Source organism: Penicillium malachiteum (assembly GCF_028827825.1).
Source record: "Penicillium malachiteum strain IBT 17515 chromosome Unknown utg000002l:1.0-8849297.0:1.0-8852440.0, whole genome shotgun sequence".
Classification (NCBI taxonomy): domain Eukaryota; kingdom Fungi; phylum Ascomycota; class Eurotiomycetes; order Eurotiales; family Aspergillaceae; genus Penicillium; species Penicillium malachiteum.
Genome location: NW_026643095.1, coordinates 625,927 through 648,287, shown reverse-complemented (window position 1 = coordinate 648,287; position 22,361 = coordinate 625,927). Strand labels below are relative to the sequence as shown.

The following is a 22,361-nucleotide window of genomic DNA, read 5'->3' as shown; positions in this document are numbered from 1 at the left end:
TTTTAAAGGCCCAAAACATCCAACATCAAGTGGCTGATGAAGATGTAAAGAATGAGCTGGCATGCAAATTGGAATAATATTATTCTCTTTGCAAATCTGATCAAATTGGGGAGTTAAATGACTCCCATGACCATTAAGAATCAAAAGTCGATATTTTCCAAGCGTACGTTCAGTTGTTGCTGGAATAAAGTGTTTTTGAAGCCATCGAAGTCCAATTTCATCAGTTGTCCATCTATTTGGACTAGTTTCAAATCGCCAGTCAAGTGGAAGGTTTGTAAACCATCCTTCAATTAAAACTTTGCCTTTGAAAATAATCACTGGTGGAAGGGCCCATCCAGATACATTAATTGTTTCAATAGCAGTTACCCATTCACGATTTCCAGGCTGTAAAAGTAATCGTCGACCATAATATCGAGAACGAGTAACAACCTTAGCAGTTGCTGTAAGTCCCATTGCAAATCCAGTCTCATCAAAGTTATAGATATCCTCTGATAGAATACCATTCTCTTGAATTGTTTGAAAAACAAGATCAAACCATTCTTGAACAACTTTTGGATCCTCCATCTTCGCACGTTCATAATTATATCGTCGAGAGAAACGTGTAGTAAGCTCTGAATGTCGTTTAACAAAGTTTGTGACCCAATTTTTGCCAACAGTTTGAGGGGGGGGTCTGGCCACGCGCTGCGAGTAGAATATTGGCCATTTCTTGGACAGTAGCCGGGCGGGGGGCAGCTCCACGTATATCCATAGAGATCACCCATTGGAGAAGTGATTACTCTTCATTTTCGTTTAATTTGTGGTTATTCGCGCGAGTTTCGAATCGATTGGTATGACCATTTAGTCGGCGGTGGAGGGAAGTAAAAGGCACGTTAAACTGACGTACTACCTCACGGATAGAGCTAATTTTATTGTTTTTAATAGCTTGGATAGCAAGTAAGATCCTTCCCTCCTGTTCGATTGAATTTCGAGAGGTTTTAGAACGTATTGGTGGCATGGTAGGTGGTTGAAGATGGCTAGACGCGGTCGCGACGCGAGTTTTTGGTTGGGTGATCCGCTCGCTTGGGTGATCCGCTCGCTTGGGAATCACGTTAGTTATGTTTGGGTGCCTGAGTATATAGGCAACGACGTTCAAGTTGGAATGGTGTCTGCAATTTCAAGTTCGTAACTTTGGAAGATAATTAAGTAATCAATATTCCAGAGGAGATTGAATGCTTAAATTTATGGCAGTATTTTTTTATCGGATGGGTCATGGATGAATAGAGAACTTGAAGCAGTTAGATATTTGGATGAAAGAGCACTTTCAATGTTGTATGATCCCAAAATATACTACTATTACTACCTACTAGTACTACCACGGACCATCCGAGTCATAAATTAGAGAAATCATAAAATAATGCACATTATCATGAGAATTATAGAAAATACAAGTGAATGTGAGTGTACAAAATCAAAATCTATATGCTTATATTATTTCCGAGCGTGAAGCACGTTCGTTACTGCGAAAAGTTCAAGTTAGACGAAAGCCCATAAGATGAATCGAAACAAGTTTGAACCAACCTTTGCGACGCATCCTCCCAATGCTGATTCAGAGAAACCATCTTAATTATAGTATCATTATTCTCTCCAACAGTTAAACCCGCCTGTTCGTGTGTATGATTCGCAATCAATCTCGCCGAGTCCGTAGAGCCTCGACGTGCAGAGCTACTCAATTGACTTCGCACGAATTGATTCCGACCATATGCGGATGTCGCAGTTGGTCCATCGTAGATATGATTCGTCGTTTTGTCGCTTTTGCGACGCCGATTAAAATATCCTTTCACTGATGGCGTTCTTCGACGAGTCCAGGTGGTAAGAACGTTGATGGCTGGTAAACAGGCGCAGATTAGACCAAAGCCCACTTCCGCATTTCTGTATAGGATAATTAGTCTTTATTTCATTTGTTTTCCGACGCAAACAGCCCTGGTTTGGTAGGATAGTCTTGCCACTCACGCTGTTAGAATTGACGTCATGAACATCGTGGTCGAGTCGGGATGATTCCTCTCGCGAATTCCAATCACAAGTCTCCATAGACTAAATGCTATCGCTATTCCTCCGAATCCGAGTAAGACCATTACTTTGACCTTTTTCCAGAATGGCATCTGCAGCGTCCAGGTGAATGCCACGGGGAAGGCGAAAATAGCGACATCGGTGACGAAACTGATGACCGAGTCGGCAATGATAACGCTTGGCTGATCGAAGCATTTTGCGTTTTCCTGTTCCGCTGAGAGCCAGTATGCTGAGATTGGATCGCAGATGAAAATCTTAATGAAGGTGATGATGGTATAATAACCAATCACGATGCCAAGAAGCGCATACAGCGATATCATGGCTCGGTAGTAAGGTTGGAATACCCTGATCAAGATGGTAATCAGGCTGACCTTGACGAAAAGAGTTGTTGGGGCATAGATCGCCGTAGCAATATAGGAGATCTGGAAAGAGTTTAGCAGCCGCTACTTGGGGGCCAAAACAGAAATTTTGAAGCAACTTGCCTTGACGCAGGTTTCATATTGATGATGTGCTAGCTTTTCAGACGGAATTGTCCCTCCGTAGAAACCATCTGTATACAGAATATCAGCCAGATGTACTCGTCTTCAAGAGTTGATGGTCAGTCATACAAACCATGGCATTGGCACAATACCCCATAAAAAGGAGCTAGCCACCAAACTCATTAGAAATCAATCTGGATAGATCAAGAGTGAAATGCATACCCATCCAACAAAACAAGATGCTATATGAGTTGATCAGTATCTGTAACCAGGTTTCCATCAACGTATTACATACCATCATCAATGCCCAGCCCATTTATCAGTTTCCATCGAACAAGTAGCCGTAAAAACACCAAAGGTGTCACCACCACAAAACAAAGAATCTGCGTCGCATAATTGATCAAGAATAAGGAGTTGCCATTATGTACAGTTATTGACATGACAATAACATCTGAAGGTACTTATTGGCCCAGGCCTAGCGCGATGCAGGGGTGTATCACACGCAGAATTTCTTCCCCGGGTTACACATCCCCGGTCGCTTGTGGAGGCTTAGTCAGCGAGATCTGATCGCACTAAAATGACGCGCAGGCAGGATATTCTCTTAACCATAGTGCATCATACGACCATGCTGTAATTATCCAAAAATATGTAGATCCTACACTTTTATTTGATCTGATATTCATAAAGTCTTTGATCTGAAGGTAATCATCTGATTTCTAGCACATTAGATCTGTCCAAGATCTTTATCTACTACCCCAGATCGTATCAGAGTGGATCCAAGATAACCAATGAAATACGCTAGTGAAAGCCCACGCGCCACTTTGGGATGAGAGGATTTAAGATTCTCATGCCAAGCTTCTTAGCATTTCTATATTAGATAGCTCAGATCCTAATATTTGATGAATAGACAGTAGCAACCTAATCAGGATACTTGAGATAAACTTGGAAAAGTAGGACAATTCTGCCAGGGAGACCATTTATGGCTAATGATGAATCTTCAAAATCGCATGTCATTCACAGATGAAAGTAAATAAGAGGTATATTGCAAAAATCTGTCCAACAATCGCAACCCAAAAGTACTTCCCCAATGCAATTAATATTCGTTCAAATGCAGCTTCTTCCCCACGAATCGTCTCTTCGCAGGCTTATCCCGTTGTTCCCGCTCAGCGTTCACACCCTTGAGCGCATGGAGCAGCATCCCGGCATCGAAGAACCCATCTAAGGAAATTATTAGTAGATGATCATACTTTGATCTGGAGAAGGCCAAGAAGAAAATGGTAAAATACTCACATCCTCCCATTCCATCGTCCTCCAATTCCCCACTATCAGTCGTCGTAGTCGGCGTATCCGTTCCACGGTAATCTCCACGAACGATTCTACCTCTCCGCTGAGTATCATATTGTAAACGTTCAGCCAAGGCTTCAGTCTCACGAGCGCGACTAGTCCGAGGACTCGTAGTCTTCCGATTCGTAGCTCGCATTAGCTTCCGAATCTCAAATAGATAAGACTCCAGTGTTTGCATCAGACGAGAGGTCTGTCTATGCTTCGAAGATGCGCAGAATGAAATTGTCTCATCTTTGATAATGTACCCAATACCGAATCCATCGGCAGACGTAGGCCCAAAACCGAAGTGACGTAGACAGGGATTTCCGCAGTTGGAGGTTGAGAGTATCGTATTGTTAATCTTGTCCCAGCCGGCATCACTGAATATGGCGGGTGTAGGTGGAGATGCAGGTCGGAAGTTTCGGAGACTGCCGCTTGAAGGGGAAGAAAAGCCGTCATCAGAGACAGACGTTCCAGAGAATTTGGCCGATTCGAGACTTTCGCTTGGACTAGAGTATCCGCCCACGGAGCTGGAGTCGTGGAATAGACTCTCATCGAAAGAGCGTTGCCAAAGACAGTATAGAGCGTAAAGATGGCGGTCTTGGCCCTGACCCTTCGAACAGTCTTTTGTAATGGCCGTGTGGCGTTGAGTCGCGGCGCGAAGGGCCTCGATCTTCTGTTCAGCGGGGTTCTCGCCCCAGAATGTGCGAACGAAGTCTAGACACTCCGGTGTAACAGTTCTGACTGCTTCGGTGCGGCCGTGTAAAAATGATTTGGTCATGGCAGGTTCGTATGTATTCTCAAGACGACCATAAAGCCCGTAATAGGCTGCTTGGAAAGCTATTTGAACGAAGGCGTCTGGGGAGAAGCCCATGGATGTGATGAAGTTCTTGCCAAAGCCTTCAAAGTCAAGTACTTGAAATTCGTGCTGGTGGAGAAGGTCTGAGAGGTGGGACTCGGCGAAGCGGAGGGCAATGTTAAGTTCAGGTATCATATCCCACTCTAGCTTGCGAGGTGTTGTGCTGACATTTCCAAAGCTGCGCGGATCACGTTTGGCTGGGTCAGGACTGGATGTTGTCCACAGACTGGGAGCTTGACCATTGATTGTCTTGGCGAAGCGCAGGATGGTGTCGGTGTATACGTCGCTGGCAAAGCGCAAGACAGTATGACCATCCACGCCGGTATGCTCGAAGTTGATGCCCGCGCTTCCATTTTTGCAGACAATAATTTGTAGCTTGTCATACCAACGATTTGTGCAAGTTCCTACTTGCACACCCTTAATCACTTCACTAGTGCCGCAGAGCATGTTGGCGCAGAGCTCCGCGGTATTCAAGGGCTCTGTATCGTCTAAGCACAGAACGAAGAGTGCGGTGTCGACGATATTCAGGCATTCGGCATTATTAGAAGCAGGATCCTTGGTCATGATATCTCGTAATCCAGACCAGACCTTGCGGTTCTCGGTACTGAGAACACCCAAGGCACCCTTGGCAGCTTCATGAATCGGAGTCTGTGCAGCATCATCCACGATGACATGCAAATTTAGTGAAATATCACGCTCGGTCATGATTAGATCACTGTTGTCATCTAAAACATCAAACCAATAAAACTGGCCACGGCACATCACGACGATATGCTTCGCCACTGGGTCCTGGCTGATGACGCAGCCATTATCAGTGGGAAGACGCGCCGTCCCAAAGAGGCGTGAGTATTGATACATGCAGAGAGGACTGCCTCGCACAGTATCGGGTGGAAGCTCCTCCTTCCGCACCGCGCGCACGAAAGACAAAGCTGAAACAACCAAAGATGCAGCCCGAGTGACTTGGTTGTTCCGAGCAGGTGTGGGATCGTCTTCTAAGAGAAAGAATGGATTGAGATTCAAAACGACGGCTATGAAAGGTTAGATCAGTCAGATTCAAAGAGTCCGATGAGGAATATGGGAATCTCACAGCTGTCAAAATTCAAGTAGGAGTCGTACCCTACTGGAGATTAGCTAGTTTTGTTCAGTTTTCTCATAGATAGATACTCACAAAATTGCTCAATGTAGCTTGTTTTCGAGGACGCATAGTTCTTTAACTTCTCCTGAAGAATCGGACCATCTGTCTTTAGGAAATCATTCACCGCCGCCTTGGTCTCCTCATGTTCTCGCGCAGACTGCAAAGCAACAAGAGCATCCAAGTGCCTGCGGCAAGTATCTTCCAGTTCAGGAATTGGAAGTTTAGGTAAAGCGTCTTGATTAGCAAAGGTCAACCCCTGCTTCTTAGGCTGCAGTGTCTCCACACCCTCCGAAGAAGGGCGGTCTGCCGGTACATTTGGTCTTACGACCGTATGACCATGAGATTCCGAGTCTTTGATATCAGAATCCATGGCGCGACCAAATGGCTTAGGAGTGGTAAAGAAGCGAACTGCCACGGACGAATAGGACATGATGTTAGTGGGACTAGTATAGATCAGGCGTAACGGCAGGAAAGGTAAGTTGGGAGGGAAAGGAGGCGTAAAGCGGTGCGAAAGAAGTAATGGCAGTTTTGGAGGCAGTATGATGGCATTGAGGCTACCTCATTTGTAGGCGTGCAATGATGCAAGCAGAAGAAAATGACAAACTGGAAGAACCAGAGAAGATGCACAGTGTCTATATAAGACAAGAAGGTTTCGGAGGGGACAAAAAGCACATGTTATATACAAACAACCAGCAAAGTGTAACCAAGTATAGGGCCAAAAGCCCCCACATGGGATTTGGGGCCCCGTAAGGTTCTCCGTGGAATTTGGGCTCGGATTGAAGGGTGCGGGCAAAGGGACTAGTAAAGGGACTAGACTTACCAGGGTCTTGACGAACGCCCAGAGGTGGAGTTTAGGGGGGACTTGCGTGGATCCAGACTCGTTAAGGCAGTTATAGCGCCGGAGCAACGGATGCTGTCAGATGATCTCAGCCTTGATAACCTCAGTTTGGGTATAATAGCTCTTGTAGGAAGTGGGGGTTAAAAGGACTCGGAGTGTCCACAGCTCATAGTGGGCGCTAGAGGGAAACAAGAAAGTTATCACATACTCAAAACGAGGCTCCGGTCATAGAGTCTAATATTCAAGGATGAGTTCGTTAAATGAGATGAACTGTGGGGGGGGGGGTAAGCTGCGACACTACTGTATGCATAGATGCAACATGCGAGGTTGACGTCAATAAGAATATCCTTGTAAAAACGAGCATAAACTACATGAATCACAGGACTATTAAGGGACCATACCAATAAAGAAACCAATACAAGATGCAGAAAATGTGGAGTGCGGAGGGAGATACACGATGACGTTTCGGTCGAATGGAGAGGGAATGTTTGAAACGTTTGTATTGTTTGAGATGTTTGTATTAGATACGTAAAAGGCACGTGATATTTTTTCATCTCAGATTCATATTTGGGGGCCATATTTTTCTATCCACAGGATGGGCACACAAGTCGCCAGAGGGACAATGAGTCCAAGGCATATTCACATTTGTTAAAAGGAGGAGAATCCCACATGTCCATCTCCAAAGGGATCGATGAGGATTCAAGTACCTCCGCAGGACGGAGTACATACAAACCAATTCCCTGTACCAAAGCCGAGAGCTCCCCCCGGATACTCGGGGAGATCATATCACTAGGTTCGGGGAGGACATGTGGAATTCGAAGAAGTGAAAGATAAAAGAGAAGAGTAAGACAGGATGCAGGAAATGAATGCAAGACATGTTGCTAAAAAAGAAAATAGGTAAATGTAAATGGTCAGGCAACTCGAAATTGATTGAAATCAATCAACCATCACCCTTTTGTATGTATAGTTCAAATCGAATCTCCGATGCACATGTTATCCGTACAAGGCATTTAAGCGGTGTAAGTAGCACCGCCATCAGGCTGCAACACGTTATCGGCATATTCACCCTCAACATTGCCGACCGGGGAATAGTTGCAGACAGTGAACGGCAAGGCCTCAGAAGAGTCAACACCATCCAATGGATCGCAGGTCACGGTAGCACAGCCAACATGAGTGGTAGCCTTCCAGACGATCTGACTGAAGTGACCCCACTTATCGAAGTTGGTCATGCTGGGGTTTGAGCCGTAACCGGGGTAGTACTCGATCTCATCGTTGTACATCAGGTTGGTGATCATGACACCAATGTCACTAGATCCAACACCATAACCAATGTTTTGACCGTAGCCGCCGCCATCAATGCTTCTGCAAGGGGTGTTAGTTTCGGATTGTGGAAATATGATTGGTCAGATGCAGGGTACTTACGTGTCGTGCTCGTAATCACAACGGGCGGCAAGGGTGTAGGCACTCGACTCAAGGTCGGCAGACCACTCAAGTGAGGAGACGGAGTGGTTGCTACGGTGAATGTTGTGGTTGTAGAGAATCTTCTGCTGGTAGGCGCTGGTGGCTGAAGCAGTTTCGGAGCTCGAGGTAGTGGTGGAAGTGGAGCTGGTGCTAGAGCTGGAACTAGAGGTGGAGGTTGCCATAGTAGTGGGTGCGGCGGGCTCGACAGTAGAAGTGAGAGTAGAGGACAAGGAAGTAGAGGTAGAGGTTTCCTCATGGTGGTGTTTGTGAGCAGTGGTAGTAGGTGTAGCATCTTTATCGGGCAACACAGTCGACTTCTTGTACAGTTCGGTATCCGAGGACTCAACCTGAGCCTTCTCCATTGGAGGCAAAGTCTCGGTCACGGTGGGCGCAGTAACAGTCGTAGTAACAGTGACGGTAGTCCAATCAGTCACATAAACACGCTTCTCGAAGGCATTGGCGCAGGTGGCTGCCAAGGCAGCAAGCATTAAAGCAGAACGCATGGCGAGATGAAATGGTAGCAGGATCGATATGTAAACACTTTCTCCAGGAAGGTTGTTTTTGTTGGACTTTGGATTTGTCGTTGTTCAACACACAGATCAACTGTATGGACAAAAAAAGAGTGGGTTTTTTTTAAGGACGCTGTTAAAGGAATGACAGGCCCGAACACTTTAAATTTTCCTTCAAATGAGTGATAGGAAAATCCAAGTGTGGACTGGGAAGTTGGAGTAGCAAAGCGTGAGAGAAAGATTTCAATTGGAGATGGGAGGGTAAATGTAGAAAAGGGATAAAAGCACAATGACGGAGAGTGGGGCCCGTGCAATCCCAGAGTAAGATTGGATTTTAATATTCGAGGGAGATTAAATCCTTGGAATTTGTTTGTTTTTGATTACTTTGTCAAGTTGAAGATGAGATGAAGAATTAAAAAAGAGTTTACATGAAGCCTTTTCATCTTATACTTATTACTCGGGTTTTCAATGTTCATCTTTCCAACCTCACCAGAGACTGTCCGACACATACCAGACCTGCCCGCCACTCGCAGGCGTGGGACATTCCACATTCCAACGCGTCTCCGAATGGATTCTGATTGGATCTTGAATTACAAACCGAAAGTGCCGAAAGATAAAGAAAAAATCAGGAGAGGCTGGGCAGAGCATGGAGTATGGAGCGATATGATAATCATCAATCTTATTCTCCGTAGGAGTCTCGCCCCGGAAAGTGGAAAGTGCCATGGAGATGAGCACCCTGATTCTCATCATTACCATGATGACCCTGAAATTGGCCCTGAATGGATCCTGGAGGTCTCTTAGTGCTCTTAGTGGCCTGTGAGCGGATCCTCAATCCCACTTCTATCCACTAGCGCCACTCTTCCCCTTCAGGGACAACACTAAACAGCTGCCGCGCGTACAAAGACTTTATGTCATCGCAACATTTACACGTGCCGGTTTCATGATATTGATAGGTTCCCAAGATCGAGAATGATCGTTTCAAAGAGATTTTTGACAGCCAAGATCGGAGCTATGATGGGTCAAAGGATACAAGGTAGGACAATCTCCAAATGTTGCGAAACAGCGGCAAGAGCTTAAGGGGCTTCAGGACCAGGACCAAGTTTCAAGTGACGATCACTGTACACCAATCACTGTACTCATTGACGGAGTACCCACATCAACGGGGTATACACTAAAAACTTGGCTTTTGGTCTGGTCCATTTGTCAACGCCACTCTGCACGGATGTGATCTCGGATTGATTAATTGTCAGGCGCCTCCAATATCCCCGTGTTTCAGCCTCGAAACGGAAATTATACGATGAAGTCGAATCATCCAGGGTCATTAGCTCGATAAAAAGACGTCAATTCAACTTCCCTAGGGCTGTTAGATGTGATTTTGGACAGCTCAGATGCAGGGGGAAGCAATAGAAGACCCATAAAAGAGTCCAAGTCACCAAATATCATAACATCATGCCGATCGTTTCAATCAAGCCTTTTCCCAATCCCACACATGACTCGCCCTGATGAGTCCGTGGCCCACGTTAATTAATGCTAATTTCCAAGGTTATCATTTGTGTACAAAATTGGTAGTGATTTTCGGCCATAGACCCCAATGGCGTACGAAGTACGGATTACGGCTGATATCATATTAGATAGCTTCTCCACTCGGGGTTTACTCCGTATAAGGTACTACTAGAAAGCAAACATTTGAATCCTGGAGCCTATCTCACGATCCTATCAAATGTTGACTACAAAACAGTAGCCTCGGAACGTCTAGATGACCAAACCCTGTCATATTATTGATGTTAAAAAATCGTACATAATGGTATTCCAGGGCGGCTCACGGTCCCCATACTACACCCCATGTGCATGAATAATCAAATCATTGCATCCTCAAATTCATAACTATAAATGTAAATCTAAAGTATATCAGATCTGGTATTAATCACAAATTGAAACCATCCAGTACTTAGATCCCATGCGTTCAATGTTGGGATTCAACAAACAATCTCACGATAGCGCCAATATTAGGTACCATGCAGGCACCCGACGCAAGGCCCGCTCGTGCCAAGGGATAGTATAAACGCCGATCCAAAAAAAAAAAAAAAAAATACTACCAGTGAAAAAAAAGTGATAAAGCAGAAACACATGACCAGAGACATTTTCTATAGATCCACCTCTTTACATGAACCAGCCTCGCAGACTAGCAAATAGTTCTTCGCTGGACTGCCTGCCTTCAAATCTTTGTACAGGGGGTTTCGTGACTTGAGCCAGAAGGACTGGTTTCCCACAAAGTCCTTCAGGTGCGAAGGCCGGATGTCGACTAGTGATGTAACTGAGATGGTGGAAGAGACAGCAGCTTTTTTCTCCTTTCGAAGTCGCCTTTGGAGGAGCTCATATGCCGAAACAGGTTGGTCGTAATTGCTGATCAGGTTACCCCCACGTGGCACAGGTGTTGAAATATCAGCAGTTGTAAAAACTCCGGTGACTGTTCGAGTGCCAGTCTGAAGACCCACTATAACATCCAACATCCCGACAAAAAGGAAAGGGTGTTGCATGATCTCCACGGAGAATGAATTCACGGTCTGTCGTGCCAGAGTCACGTATTCAGGGTCATCAAGTAGAGCAGCCAATCGCAAAAGGTTCCGCGAGATGACAGCGTTGACGGACGGGGTGGCAGATTCCGTGCCGGTCTTCAGTCGAAGAAGTGGGCCTGGCATTCCTGGAGTCAGCGCAGTCGGAGTATTGTAGTACCCAGCGGGCGTGGACCCATTCTTGGCAAGGAAGTGATCGTTCAGGTATCCTAGTAATCATGTCAGCCACATATCTTTCCCGCTCAAATGTTTGGTGGAGGGTGAAAAACATGAAGACATACTCTGAAGGCGTTCCGCGAGTTGCAGGTAGCTATCATCAAAGGTAGCTTCATACATATCCAACAATCCACTGGTTAGATAAGCGTAATCATCGGCAAAGCCAGGAGTGTCTCCTCGACTGCCATCTCGGTAGATGCGCCACAGCTTCCCAGTAGACTTGTCGAAGAGATTATTCTTGATGAAGTTAATCGCTCGCGCGGCCGCCTCACGACATTGTAAGGCTTTCGAGCTCTCAATCTCCTCGAATAGAACACTGCACTTGGCAAGTGCGCCGATCGCTAATCCGTTCCAACCAACGATAATCTTATCATCAAGATCTGGCCGGCCCCTTGTTTTCTCACGGTGGTCCCGCAGCTTTTGCTTCCCGCCCTTGATGATTTTGACAACTTCCTCCTCGCTCAGGCCGAACTCTTTCGCGAGCTTACTCGGTGTAGCTCGAACTGATAGCACATTCTGGTTCATAAACTCATCATGAGGGTCATATTCTGCAGCCACGTTTCCGTCAGGGAGCACACCCCAATGACGGGCGCATACGGGCGCATCACGGGCACCTAACACTTGAGTGAGCTCCTTCAACGACCAAACATAGAAGGCCCCCTCTCGCTTCTCGTTGTCATTTGGGTTGGGGAGACTATCGGCGTCTTCGGATGAAAAGAATCCCCCAGTTGGTGATTGTAAGGGAAGGGTTGTCAAATAAGCAGCCAGATCATACACAGCACCAAGCAATTCAGGATCGTGGGTTAATCGGAATGCATCCACATAGACATCCAGTAGTTGTGCTTGGTCATACAACATCTTCTCAAAATGAGGCAAGCCCCAGTCGGCTGTGACACTATACCGAGAATAGCCGTGCCCGATGTGATCCCGAATACCTCCGCGCGCCATGTTCACCAATGTTGTGACTGCCATGGCTGTCGCCTTTTCGCATTCAGTTTTTCCCACGATATCGATAACCTGCCTTGGATAGGTACCAAGTCGGAGAAGAAAACTGAGATTTGCGGGTGTGGGAAATTTAGGTGCCCGGCCAAACCCACCATGGACGGAGTCATATCTGGACGCGAAATGCTGATAAGCCTCTTCCAATAGTTCAATATCGAGATCTTCATCTGTTTCGCGGTCTGTATGCTGTGAATGAGTGCCTTCTTCAGCAAATTCTCGCAACTGTTTTGTGATATCCTTGGCACTCTCAAGGCAGCGCTGCTGCTGTGTCACCCAGACATCTCTCAGCTTTTCTAGAATTTCCACAAAGCCAATTGTATCCGGGCCCTGTATTGTGGCGGAGTTTGTACCAGGCCAGTATGTGCCTCCGAAGACAGGCTCCAGATCTGGAGTAAGGAAAACATTCAAAGGCCAACCACCAGAGCCTGTGGTGGCTTGCACGTAGTTCATATAGATATCATCAATATCCGGGCGCTCTTCCCGGTCAACCTTGATGGGTACAAAAGATTCGTTTAGGATGGCAGCTACCTCGGGAGACATAAAGGACTCCTTTTCCATGACGTGGCACCCTTGGGACGGTTAGATGGGGCTTGGGACCAGACGCGACCGGGATTTAAACATACAGTGACAAGCTGAATATCCAATGCTGAGAAAGATCAAGCGATTGTTCTTTTTGGCGAGTTCAATCGACTCTGCATCCCAAAGTTGCCATGCTACAGGATTATTCATATGCGCCCTAACCTACAGCGGGGTTAGTTTCCGCCTCAGAGGAATCCCTTTGTACACACATGGGTAGGTCTGTTGAAGGGTACGTTCGAGTAGCACCGGTTTCACTCACATAGGGTGATCTACTCTGCTCAAGGCGATTGATCAACTTAGGCTTGGTGTCAGACATATCGTGATGCGACTGCGACTGCATACCCGATGCCATCTTGATGGGATTCAGGATTATGAGTTGCGGGAAAGTCTGATAAGATGTATCGAAGTAGAGTCGGGGGTACTAACGAGATCCGGTAATGGATCAGGGTTGAATACTACCCCACGGGTGTGACTAGGATAGGTTAGCGAGTCAGGAAGCCCCCGGTGGTGGTGTAAAGCAGGGGGAGGGGCGCACAAGACCGGAAGTGGGGGTGGTGGTAGTGCAACGACGGGCGATCGGGAGATCGTCCCTGTGCGTCATCGATGCATCAGGAAAATCACGTGTTTTCTATGAGTGTATGGACTTTGCCAAATTTAATCGAATAGTATTGAATTATTTCAGGTTTTTAGGAAATTTGAGGATAGATTTTCATTGCTCATTTCATGTTATGCACATGCGTGTAGTAAATTTGTACATTTGGTTTCTGGGGTATCGTCACATATCTAATCATCTCCCATCAGCTCGGCTAATTCACGCTCCTCCTCCTCGGTAAGCATGGACTCCGTAGCAGGCTCATCTTCAGCCACCACAGGTCCCTTTTGGGCCAACTCTACAGCCTCTTGAAGATGATCGGCCTGAAGAGACCATTGTCGAATAGTGCCATCAATGCCAGCACTGACCACAGTGGAACCGACCAAGACCAGCCCAGTAACTTCTTCAAAATGGCCAGAGAATACATGGTGGAGCTCACCAGTCTATAATGAGATGTCAGCATTTTGGTCAATTTAGAAAAATAAACATGAAATCCCAATTTTTCAAGGGAATGAAAGAAATAAACCAAACATACCGATCGTTGCCATACCCGCACCTCTTCATCACGACATGCCGTGATCACCCACCCACCGGCCTCATAGACAGCAATATCCCGGACAAAGTCAGGGTGTTCTAAAGTGAGGTTGGGCTTCCATCCATCGGCTCGTACCAGGCACTTAGCTGTCTTATCGGCAGACACAGTCCATAGATCGCCATCCTGATCGAAGAAAAGCTTGTAGACACTGGTCTCATGTGGAAGAAGCGGCTCAGCAGAATCACCACCAGCGAAGATTCTGAACTGGCGGATTTCTCGGTCGCTTCCCGCACTGAACACCAAGGCTTCGGATTCATCTACCTCGGGATCAATAATGAGGTCCTGGACACCCCGGGAGTGGCCCTTGAAGGTCTCAATTCGCTGACCGCTTGCAATATCGAAGACGAGTACCTGGGCATCAGCACCACCCGTAATGAGCAAATCTTTCCCCTTCAATCGAGCACACATGACTGCTCGAACAAAATCAGCATGCCCTTCATACTTCTGCCTTCGTTGGCCTGAGGCAATATCCCAGCTCCACACGGTCTTGTCCCAACATCCCGCAAACAACAGTTTACCATCTGCGCTGATACACAGACTTGTCAATGGAGCTGTTGGACCCTTGTATAATTGGGCAGTCTCGCCAGTCTGTAAGTAGTAATTAGACTATTGTTCTATCTGTAGGTATAGTAGAGGAATAGCTTACCTCAAGTACCACTCGACGAACCACTCCACTACTTAGCGCAACATAGACAGACTTTTGACTCCTTGGATCGGCATGGATAGCTAGAATCTTGCTCTGTAGCCGAATAGGGTTTCCATTGGAATTCTGAGACTTGGCATCCTTTCTCTCCTGTTCCTCCAAGGATGCACTGTTATATATTAGCACTAGTCCCAACCTCAAAATAAGTAGATCCATTTACTCACGAAGTTTGGAAGAAATGATCTCGATGAGTAGATGTAGTCATTTTGAAAATGTTGGATCTTTTTTTAACCTTCTGATTTCCCTTGAAAGAAAGGGGGGTAAATCAGAAAGCTGGATCCCTCATAAACCCAACGTGACCCACAGTTGTTTCGAGCACAGGAAAGAAAACTGCTATCTTAGCTCTTGCGGTCGGCCGTACCAATCCACCAAAACCCCCAACAGAGTTTGCTTCCTCCTTCTTTCTTCTTCCTTTCTCTTCTCATCCTACCTCCCTTTCTACTCTCTCTCCATTTATTTTCCCATCATTTCATTTCCTTTTTCTCCTCTTTTCCCCCTGTTCGCTCACCAATTGCGCGTTTGTCGCGCAACCCATCAAGATGGATATGAACCACTTAATAGGGTCAGTCATCTGCACCTCCTGGGTCCTGGGTTTGTGCGGCTGAGCTGGAGTTAACACCTGGCAGTCAGCGTTTCAACCTGATCTCTAAGAGTGACATTCGGTAAGACTCAACTGTGTACTGGTTCTGTTTATGATTGTGCCTGGCTAATTGCTTGCTAGTTATGTTGGCACCTTGCATGAAATCAACCCAGAGGCATCCACAATCGCCTTGGAGAATGTCATGTCCCATGGCACCGAAGGTCGTCGCGGCGATGGAACAGATGTTCCCCCCTCCAACACTGTCTACGAGTACATCGTCTTCCGGGGTAGTGATGTGAAGGACATCAGTGTCGCAGAAGAAGAAAAGAAGGAGGTTACACAGCCTGAACCCCCTCGGGTTCCTGATGACCCCGCCATCCTAGGAGTAAGTGATACGCTTTTGAATTGTTTGTTCTTGACGACTCCAAGAAGCACATTGACCTTGACGGCCCCGTCGGTCACTCGATCACATGATGAAATATTTTTCGGATGTAAACACAGACCTGTTCTGAATGCGCAAAACCGTGTAGATTTTTCCGTTGCCTTCCTTCTGATTGATCGATGTTTCTTCTTTTGTCTTGACTACAATGATTCGCTCTATGCCATGTTGCATTTGCTGACTGGAAGCAAAATAGAATATGTCCCGACCGGGTCCTGTGCCTGGCCAAGAACAAGGACCTGCTCCTGGTCTTCCTCAAGGCCCTCCTCCCCAACAACCACAGGGCGCTCAACAAGCCCCCTCCGGTTACCCCCAACAGCCTCCATTCCAGGGTGGTCCTTACCCCCCGTACGGTCAGCGCTTTGGTCCTCCACAGTTCCCGCCGGGTCCTGGATTTGCTCCTTATGGTGCTCCTCCTCCTGGCTGGTATCCTCCCCCCTGGTCACGGGTTTCCCCAAGGACCGGGTCAGTTCCCTCCCAATATGCCTATGGGTCCTCCGGGACAGCAGCTACCTCCTCAGCAGCGCCCAGGTCCTCCCGGTGTGCCCCCTCCTGCTAAGGCAACCTCCGAACTACCCGTCGGGGACAAAGTTCCAAGCAAGCCTGCTACCCCCGCTGCACAGAATGCCCCCACTCCCCCAGTGGAGTCCAAGCCTTCCGTAGCTGAGGCTGTCCATGGTCTCACCGGTCCAACCGCAATTCCACAGAAGAATGGCCGTGTTGTGCCTGCCATTCCGATGGCAGTTCCCAAGTCTGCTGCCCCTCATGCTGCACAAGGAAGTAGTGCTATTACGGATGCTACAGCTGCGGCCACCGCTGCTGTCGCTGCCGCGATGGCCAAGCTCCCCCAGCCAGGCCCTCTAAAGAAACCCGGCCAAGGCGATTCTGTCGCCGATGGACTTGCTCGTAAGATGAATGAGATGCGGCCATTTGATGCTCCTCGTGCCCCCCCGCGGTGGTCATCAGCACCCTCGCGGCGGTCGTGGAGGCATTCGTCACCCGCACAAGAAGATTGAGGTCCCTGAGTCTGACTATGACTTTGAGACTGCGAATGCTAAATTCAACAAGCAAGACTTGGTAAAGGAAGCCATCGCCACTGGAACCCCTGCTGCTGAAGCCGAATCCCAGGCTAGTGCTGAAATTGAAGCTTACGGCGAGACTGCTGCCAATGGCACCACCTCGACCAGTGGAACAACTCCTTACAACCGAACCAATTCCTTCTTTGACAACATCTCCAGCGAAGCTCGTGATCGTGAAGAGAACTCAGTTCACCGCGTTGGTGGTCGTGAATGGCGCGGCGAAGAGGAAAAGCGGAACATTGAGACCTTTGGACAGGGTAGTGTCGATGGCTACCGTGGCCGAGGCCGAGGCTACGGACGTGGTCGAGGATATGGACGTGGTCGTGGTCCGTATGGTGGCCGCGGCCGTGGCTATGGCGGCCGTGGTGGTGGCCGTCCCACCTCCCAGTCCACCGGTGTCCCTTCATTGGGCTAAATTGGAAGTTTGCCCAATTTCCCCAACTTTTAACCTACCAAGCTTGTGTCTCGTCTTGACTTCTCAGCTTGGTAAGGCCTATGAACGATACGAATCTTTATGCTCGAACCTTTCCTTTTTCTTCGGCGCAATGGGATGAACCATGGAAGGCATCCTGGGACGGCAATACGATGTTTTTTTTTGTTTTGCAACGGGCAGTCTGGGTGTTCATTTTCATACCCTTGGGAGGCTTCTTCCTCGTCTGGTTTTGCCTTTTTTTTTCTTTTTCTTTTTTTTTTTTTTTTTTTTTTTTTTTAATTCGATCCAGCATACCCTCTAAAGCGTCTTTCCTGATACCCTTCCTTATGGGTGCCATGCCCCATTGCAAACCCACTTTTGAGAAGTGACTACATGCATGGAGGTCTACATGCACTGTCACCCATGTACTATCATCGAATCCCGGAGATATCTCCATGAAATCAAAAAGAACAAGAGGGCCGTATGGCCGATAAATCTACCTTTCCATTGTAATTCTCTATGATGAAGTGCTTAGTAGAAAATGAGAAACATTCTACCCTCGTCCTTGTGTTGCAGTTGAAAACGTAGATGAGTAAGTGTGGTACCCGTGGCAGCATCCATCTAATGCACCAAATGCTCAAACTCAACCACTACCGGGCCTAGCGAGTCTCCTTCAAGTCCCACGTTAGTATCAGCGACTCGGAATTTCAGATGTGATGATAGGCACTGGCATCCAGGAATGAATGGCTCTAAGATTTCCTGTTGGATCATGAGCTTGAATGTCACATTTCTGCCATACAACTTAAGAACTCAGGCCTTGGAAGTAGTAGCCATCAGTTCTGATGGGGCCCTTGTAGAGATTGAATCCCTACTGTGCGTCCAGCTTCGCGCCTCGCTCTAGTAGCATTTGTACTATCTCGTTATTACCATTGTCTGAAGCATATTGGAGAGCACTTCCACCATCCTCGGCTTTGAAATTAACGTCCATGCCATGATCAAGCAAAATGTGTATAACCCTTTTATGACCTTGGAACGACGCAACATGAAGTGCACTACCATATTTTCCCGCTCGGGAATAGATATCAGCACCTCGATCAAGCAGAATTTCTACAACCCTGCATTGGCCCGCCATCGATGCTGCTTGAAGTGCACAGCCAGCTATTCTTCCTGCAGCACCCACATCTGCATTATGATCAAGCAGTATTTGCACGATCTTTTCGTGGCCTCTAAACGAGGCAGCTGTAAGTGCACTATCAAGTTGCCCCCCCTGTGGCATTGACATCTGCGTTGTGATCTAGCAGTATTTGAACAATCTTTTCGTGACCTTCAGATGATGCAGTTTGAAGTGCGCTATTAAAGGAGCCCCCCTATGGCATTGACATCCGCGTTGTGATATAGCAGCATTTCCACTATCTTGTTATAACCCTGATACGATGCAATTTGGAGAGCAGTACCGTATAGTCCCAAGTTGTTGCTGGAATCAGCGCCTTGTTCAAGCAGCAATCGTATAATATTTTCATGGCCTTTCAACGTGGCCTGTTGGAGTGCAGTAGTTTCCCAATACCCTCCCAAGGCGTTAATGTCAGCGCCTCGATCTAGTAGTAACGCCACTATATTCTCATGGCCCGCATATGACGCGAGTCGAAGTGCATAGCCATGCTCCGCTCTCAAGCCAGTGACATCAGGATGAGTGCCCTGATTCAACAAATACTCCACGGTTTGGAAAAATCCCATCCTTGAGGCGAATTGAATTGGCTGCTCGCAATCTTGGATTCGGTTTTCTCTCGAATCATTCCAGAGCGGGCATTCGTTGTCAACCACGCGCGCCCAGTTGAAGTACACATTGGGTTCAGTGAATAGACGATGCATCTTAGCCTGGAAGTCTGGCGCTCGATCGGCGTCCATTGAGGCAGTCATATGGGTATCCCAGTAAGTCGCCGCGTACTTGAAAAAAGGCTGTTGCATCGGCTCTAGCCTTGTCAAGACGGTTGTGTGATCAAGAAGACAGTCTATAGTACTCGTTGCGAGTGAATAGTGACCGTCAGTTATAGAAAACTGGCATTCATGGTGCTGGCTGTCTTTCTCTGAAACAATAAGAAACTCTTGGACGGAGAAGTGGGCGAATCGGAGTTTTCCATCTACCTCACTGACTAGCGCAGTAGTGCAGATTTTGAGGACAGCTTCGGGGAATCCAAGGCCAACAGCAGCGGCAATAGTCTTCAGGTCAAGGACTATTGGGGAAATGCAGATAAGAAGAAGAATTTTGCGGGCTAGAGGCACATTTCTAGGTGTGAAGCCGTCAAGGATCTTGCGATATGTTGCCTCTAGCGTTTGCGGGATTGAGCTAAGGACTTCCTTAATATCCTTCTCCGTGTAGCAATTTTTTCAATCTCTGCAATCTGTAGCTCAGCCCAACGAAAACGCCTGATAGACCGTTACACACTATTAGTAACCTTTCACCATATAAAAATTTGGAGAAATCAATATGGGATAATCATACCGTTCCTTAGAACTCAGCAACTTCTCTCTGATTAGATCTTTCAGATCTTGACTCAACCTCTTCAATGGATCCTGCTTGAGTGATGTTTCAACAAAAGATCTGACATCGCTATCTAGGTAGACTTCTAGATCGATTGTAGAGAATGCCTGTAGCTCCTGCTTGATATCCTGCTCTGGTCGGCTTGTAGCGAGAATGTGAAGTTTGTTCTTGTGTCTCTCAACTAGGCCTGTAAGAAGATTCAAAAGTGTCATTCTCTCCTTAGATTTGGCGTTCTCTGGGCACTCGTCCAATGCATCTAATACCAGGTAAACATGACCAGAAGTGTTAGATATCACGTTATCTAAGAGATTAGACACGGCCTGGGAATTAGGTTCGCTTCCTCGTAGATGATGATCCTCCCAGATCTTGATCATTGACGGCAACAGTGGTGAGCGACTTAACTGACGGATCAACGACCTCATCATTGCATCCACACTCTATGATTTTTCGTCGCTGAAATCGAAGTACCAGTAAGCGACATACTTTGAATCATCGGATTCACAATCATGCTCAATGTTCTGAATCACCGTGGAGCTATTAAAAGTTAGTAATGATATTTGCTTCAAGTAGAACAAATATTGCTATACCAAAGGACAGACTTGCCACAACCCGCTATTATAGACAGTTAACAATGTAATCGTTAATATTAAGCAGAGTAAGCTTCACTCACAAATTCCCGGTAGCCATAATAGCCCCCCAGAATTGGATTTCCAATCAGTGTCCTCTTCTGAATCTAGGAACCAATTACCCGTACCGTCAGTTCGCTTCTTCTGCAAGTCCCTCTGACGACTAGAGTAGGCAGCTCTCGACATCCAGTCAAGCTGTCTTTCTTCTTCTGCAGCTAATCATGGTTATCAGTAATAGACTCCCTTTCAATGAATTCAGAAAGTCATTACTCAAGACTTTAGACTCGACGCTTTTGATTTGTGCGAGATGAGCTGCAGCAACCTTCCGGTCACCTGTATTCCATTAGTCCTTTTTTCATAGAAACACCATGAAATATTGATTATAGACTGACCGAGGTTAGCAGCTAAGTAAGCCCATTTCTGTGCGAGCTCACTCTGCGCGGCGATGGCGTCTTTTAATTGTCCCAGTGGCTGCTCAGTAAGTGCAAAAACAGCTTTAAGGGGACGGACTTGGAAACAATCAGCCAGGGATCCATGGAATATTCAAGAAGGTCTAGATAGAAGTGAAGAATGAAAATTTTAGCTTACCTCCTGCACTCTCATTCTGTGCTTTCTTCACCTCCGCTGTGAAAGCAAGAATGGCCGAATAGACCCGAAGCAGGGCTTGGTCAAGGTTCTGATCACTTTCGACATCCTGGTTTCGATAGTTTGCATCAATCAATGCATAGAAGGCGAGGGTCTCAGCAAGATACTCGGATGCAGCGAAGATAGCGTTCCGGCGATCTAAGGTGTTTTGGACAATCTATGAATCATCAGTATGAAGATTCATAAATAACAGTCATTCAGAGGAGGATTACACTCATTCCAAATGAAATAACAGTCCATGCAGAGGATGCTATATCATTTCTTAGCAGACAATCTTCAAATACTGCTACTAGAGCACTCAATCCAGAGCTCACCATGTCCTGTCGGATCTAATGACACAAATTTCGAGATCAAATCATTGGCTTTCATCGCCGCGTTGATAATCTTCTCCGCCGAATCACGAACATTGATCTCATCTCCATCTTTTCGAGGAATTCGGAGGCCACCCTTCTTCCACTGCTCGTACCTAGCCGTTGTTTCTTTGATCACGTCGTGAATGGCGTCTGTTGCTGAAATAGAAAATCCAGATATGTACTTTGTGAGCTCAGGGCTCAATTCCTCGTATGCCTCTTTCCATAGATTACGAGGGCCTGATTTTTCCTGCGCCAATTTCGTCAAACTCGACTCGCTTTTGATGTTTGCCGGTGTCTTTGCTATTTTCATATCGGGCCGTGGTTGGGCCGATGGGGTTGGAGGGTTATGTTGGTCGTCATTCTCTCGATCCGCTTTGCTACAGCAAAGAGCCCGTAACCCTCCCATGATTTCTTGAACTATCAGGAGATAAGCGGGATTTGTGAAGAACAAAATTGAAGTGTGAATGCTGTGTACTCAGTATTGTGATTATTTATGGGAGGAGCTTTGACCATTGTCTCCACCATGGCGCTAATTATTCAGCTGCGCTGATAGTGCAGTGCTGCTGCAGGTGTCTCCACTTCAAATCTATTTGAGGTGCGCAGTACGAAGGATGTCTCTTCTTCATGCTCGGTCTAAGAATGCTGGATAAATCGAGCGTTCAGATGTCAGGAGAGAGTATATTCTAGGGCTTTCAGTAGTGACTTTCACTCCTACACCCAAATATACATCATACAGCATCCATCGATCTTAAAATCTGGGGATAATGACTGCCAGTGG

General features: G+C 46.8%; 7 protein-coding genes across 7 annotated transcripts; 1 reads left to right on the top strand and 6 right to left on the bottom strand.

Moving 5' to 3' along the window:
• Positions 1 to 1,985: 1,985 nt before the first annotated feature.
• On the bottom strand, positions 1,986 to 2,841 carry N7483_003292 (uncharacterized protein; the record flags this gene model as incomplete). The annotated part of the gene is made up of 4 exons (XM_057086729.1): positions 1,986 to 2,468; positions 2,655 to 2,691; positions 2,748 to 2,767; positions 2,821 to 2,841. 4 exons carry the CDS (start codon positions 2,839 to 2,841, stop codon positions 1,986 to 1,988), a joined length of 561 nt encoding a protein of 186 aa, XP_056946558.1.
• Positions 2,842 to 3,618: 777 nt separating this feature from the next.
• Positions 3,619 to 6,272, bottom strand: N7483_003291 (choline/carnitine O-acyltransferase; the record flags this gene model as incomplete). The annotated part of the gene is made up of 4 exons (XM_057086728.1): positions 3,619 to 3,743; positions 3,816 to 5,735; positions 5,795 to 5,824; positions 5,876 to 6,272. The coding sequence occupies 4 exons, from the start codon at positions 6,270 to 6,272 to the stop codon at positions 3,619 to 3,621; spliced, it is 2,472 nt and encodes an 823-aa protein (XP_056946557.1).
• Positions 6,273 to 7,690: 1,418 nt separating this feature from the next.
• N7483_003290 (CAP domain-containing protein) lies at positions 7,691 to 8,644 on the bottom strand (the record flags this gene model as incomplete). The annotated part of the gene is made up of 2 exons (XM_057086727.1): positions 7,691 to 8,042; positions 8,103 to 8,644. 2 exons carry the CDS (start codon positions 8,642 to 8,644, stop codon positions 7,691 to 7,693), a joined length of 894 nt encoding a protein of 297 aa, XP_056946556.1.
• A 2,150-nt stretch (positions 8,645 to 10,794) lies between these two features.
• N7483_003289 (thioredoxin domain-containing protein) lies at positions 10,795 to 13,372 on the bottom strand (the record flags this gene model as incomplete). The annotated part of the gene is made up of 4 exons (XM_057086726.1): positions 10,795 to 11,432; positions 11,505 to 13,010; positions 13,065 to 13,177; positions 13,230 to 13,372. 4 exons carry the CDS (start codon positions 13,370 to 13,372, stop codon positions 10,795 to 10,797), a joined length of 2,400 nt encoding a protein of 799 aa, XP_056946555.1.
• A 431-nt stretch (positions 13,373 to 13,803) lies between these two features.
• N7483_003288 (WD40 repeat domain-containing protein) lies at positions 13,804 to 15,115 on the bottom strand (the record flags this gene model as incomplete). The annotated part of the gene is made up of 4 exons (XM_057086725.1): positions 13,804 to 14,055; positions 14,148 to 14,795; positions 14,854 to 15,019; positions 15,075 to 15,115. 4 exons carry the CDS (start codon positions 15,113 to 15,115, stop codon positions 13,804 to 13,806), a joined length of 1,107 nt encoding a protein of 368 aa, XP_056946554.1.
• Positions 15,116 to 15,449: 334 nt separating this feature from the next.
• Positions 15,450 to 17,423, top strand: N7483_003287 (uncharacterized protein; the record flags this gene model as incomplete). The annotated part of the gene is made up of 5 exons (XM_057086724.1): positions 15,450 to 15,472; positions 15,537 to 15,572; positions 15,632 to 15,875; positions 16,160 to 16,835; positions 16,918 to 17,423. The coding sequence occupies 5 exons, from the start codon at positions 15,450 to 15,452 to the stop codon at positions 17,421 to 17,423; spliced, it is 1,485 nt and encodes a 494-aa protein (XP_056946553.1).
• Positions 17,424 to 18,773: 1,350 nt separating this feature from the next.
• N7483_003286 (uncharacterized protein) lies at positions 18,774 to 21,989 on the bottom strand (the record flags this gene model as incomplete). The annotated part of the gene is made up of 10 exons (XM_057086723.1): positions 18,774 to 19,764; positions 19,921 to 20,355; positions 20,443 to 20,493; positions 20,547 to 20,571; positions 20,630 to 20,800; positions 20,856 to 20,918; positions 20,978 to 21,094; positions 21,174 to 21,387; positions 21,443 to 21,480; positions 21,545 to 21,989. 10 exons carry the CDS (start codon positions 21,987 to 21,989, stop codon positions 18,774 to 18,776), a joined length of 2,550 nt encoding a protein of 849 aa, XP_056946552.1.
• Positions 21,990 to 22,361: the final 372 nt, after the last annotated feature.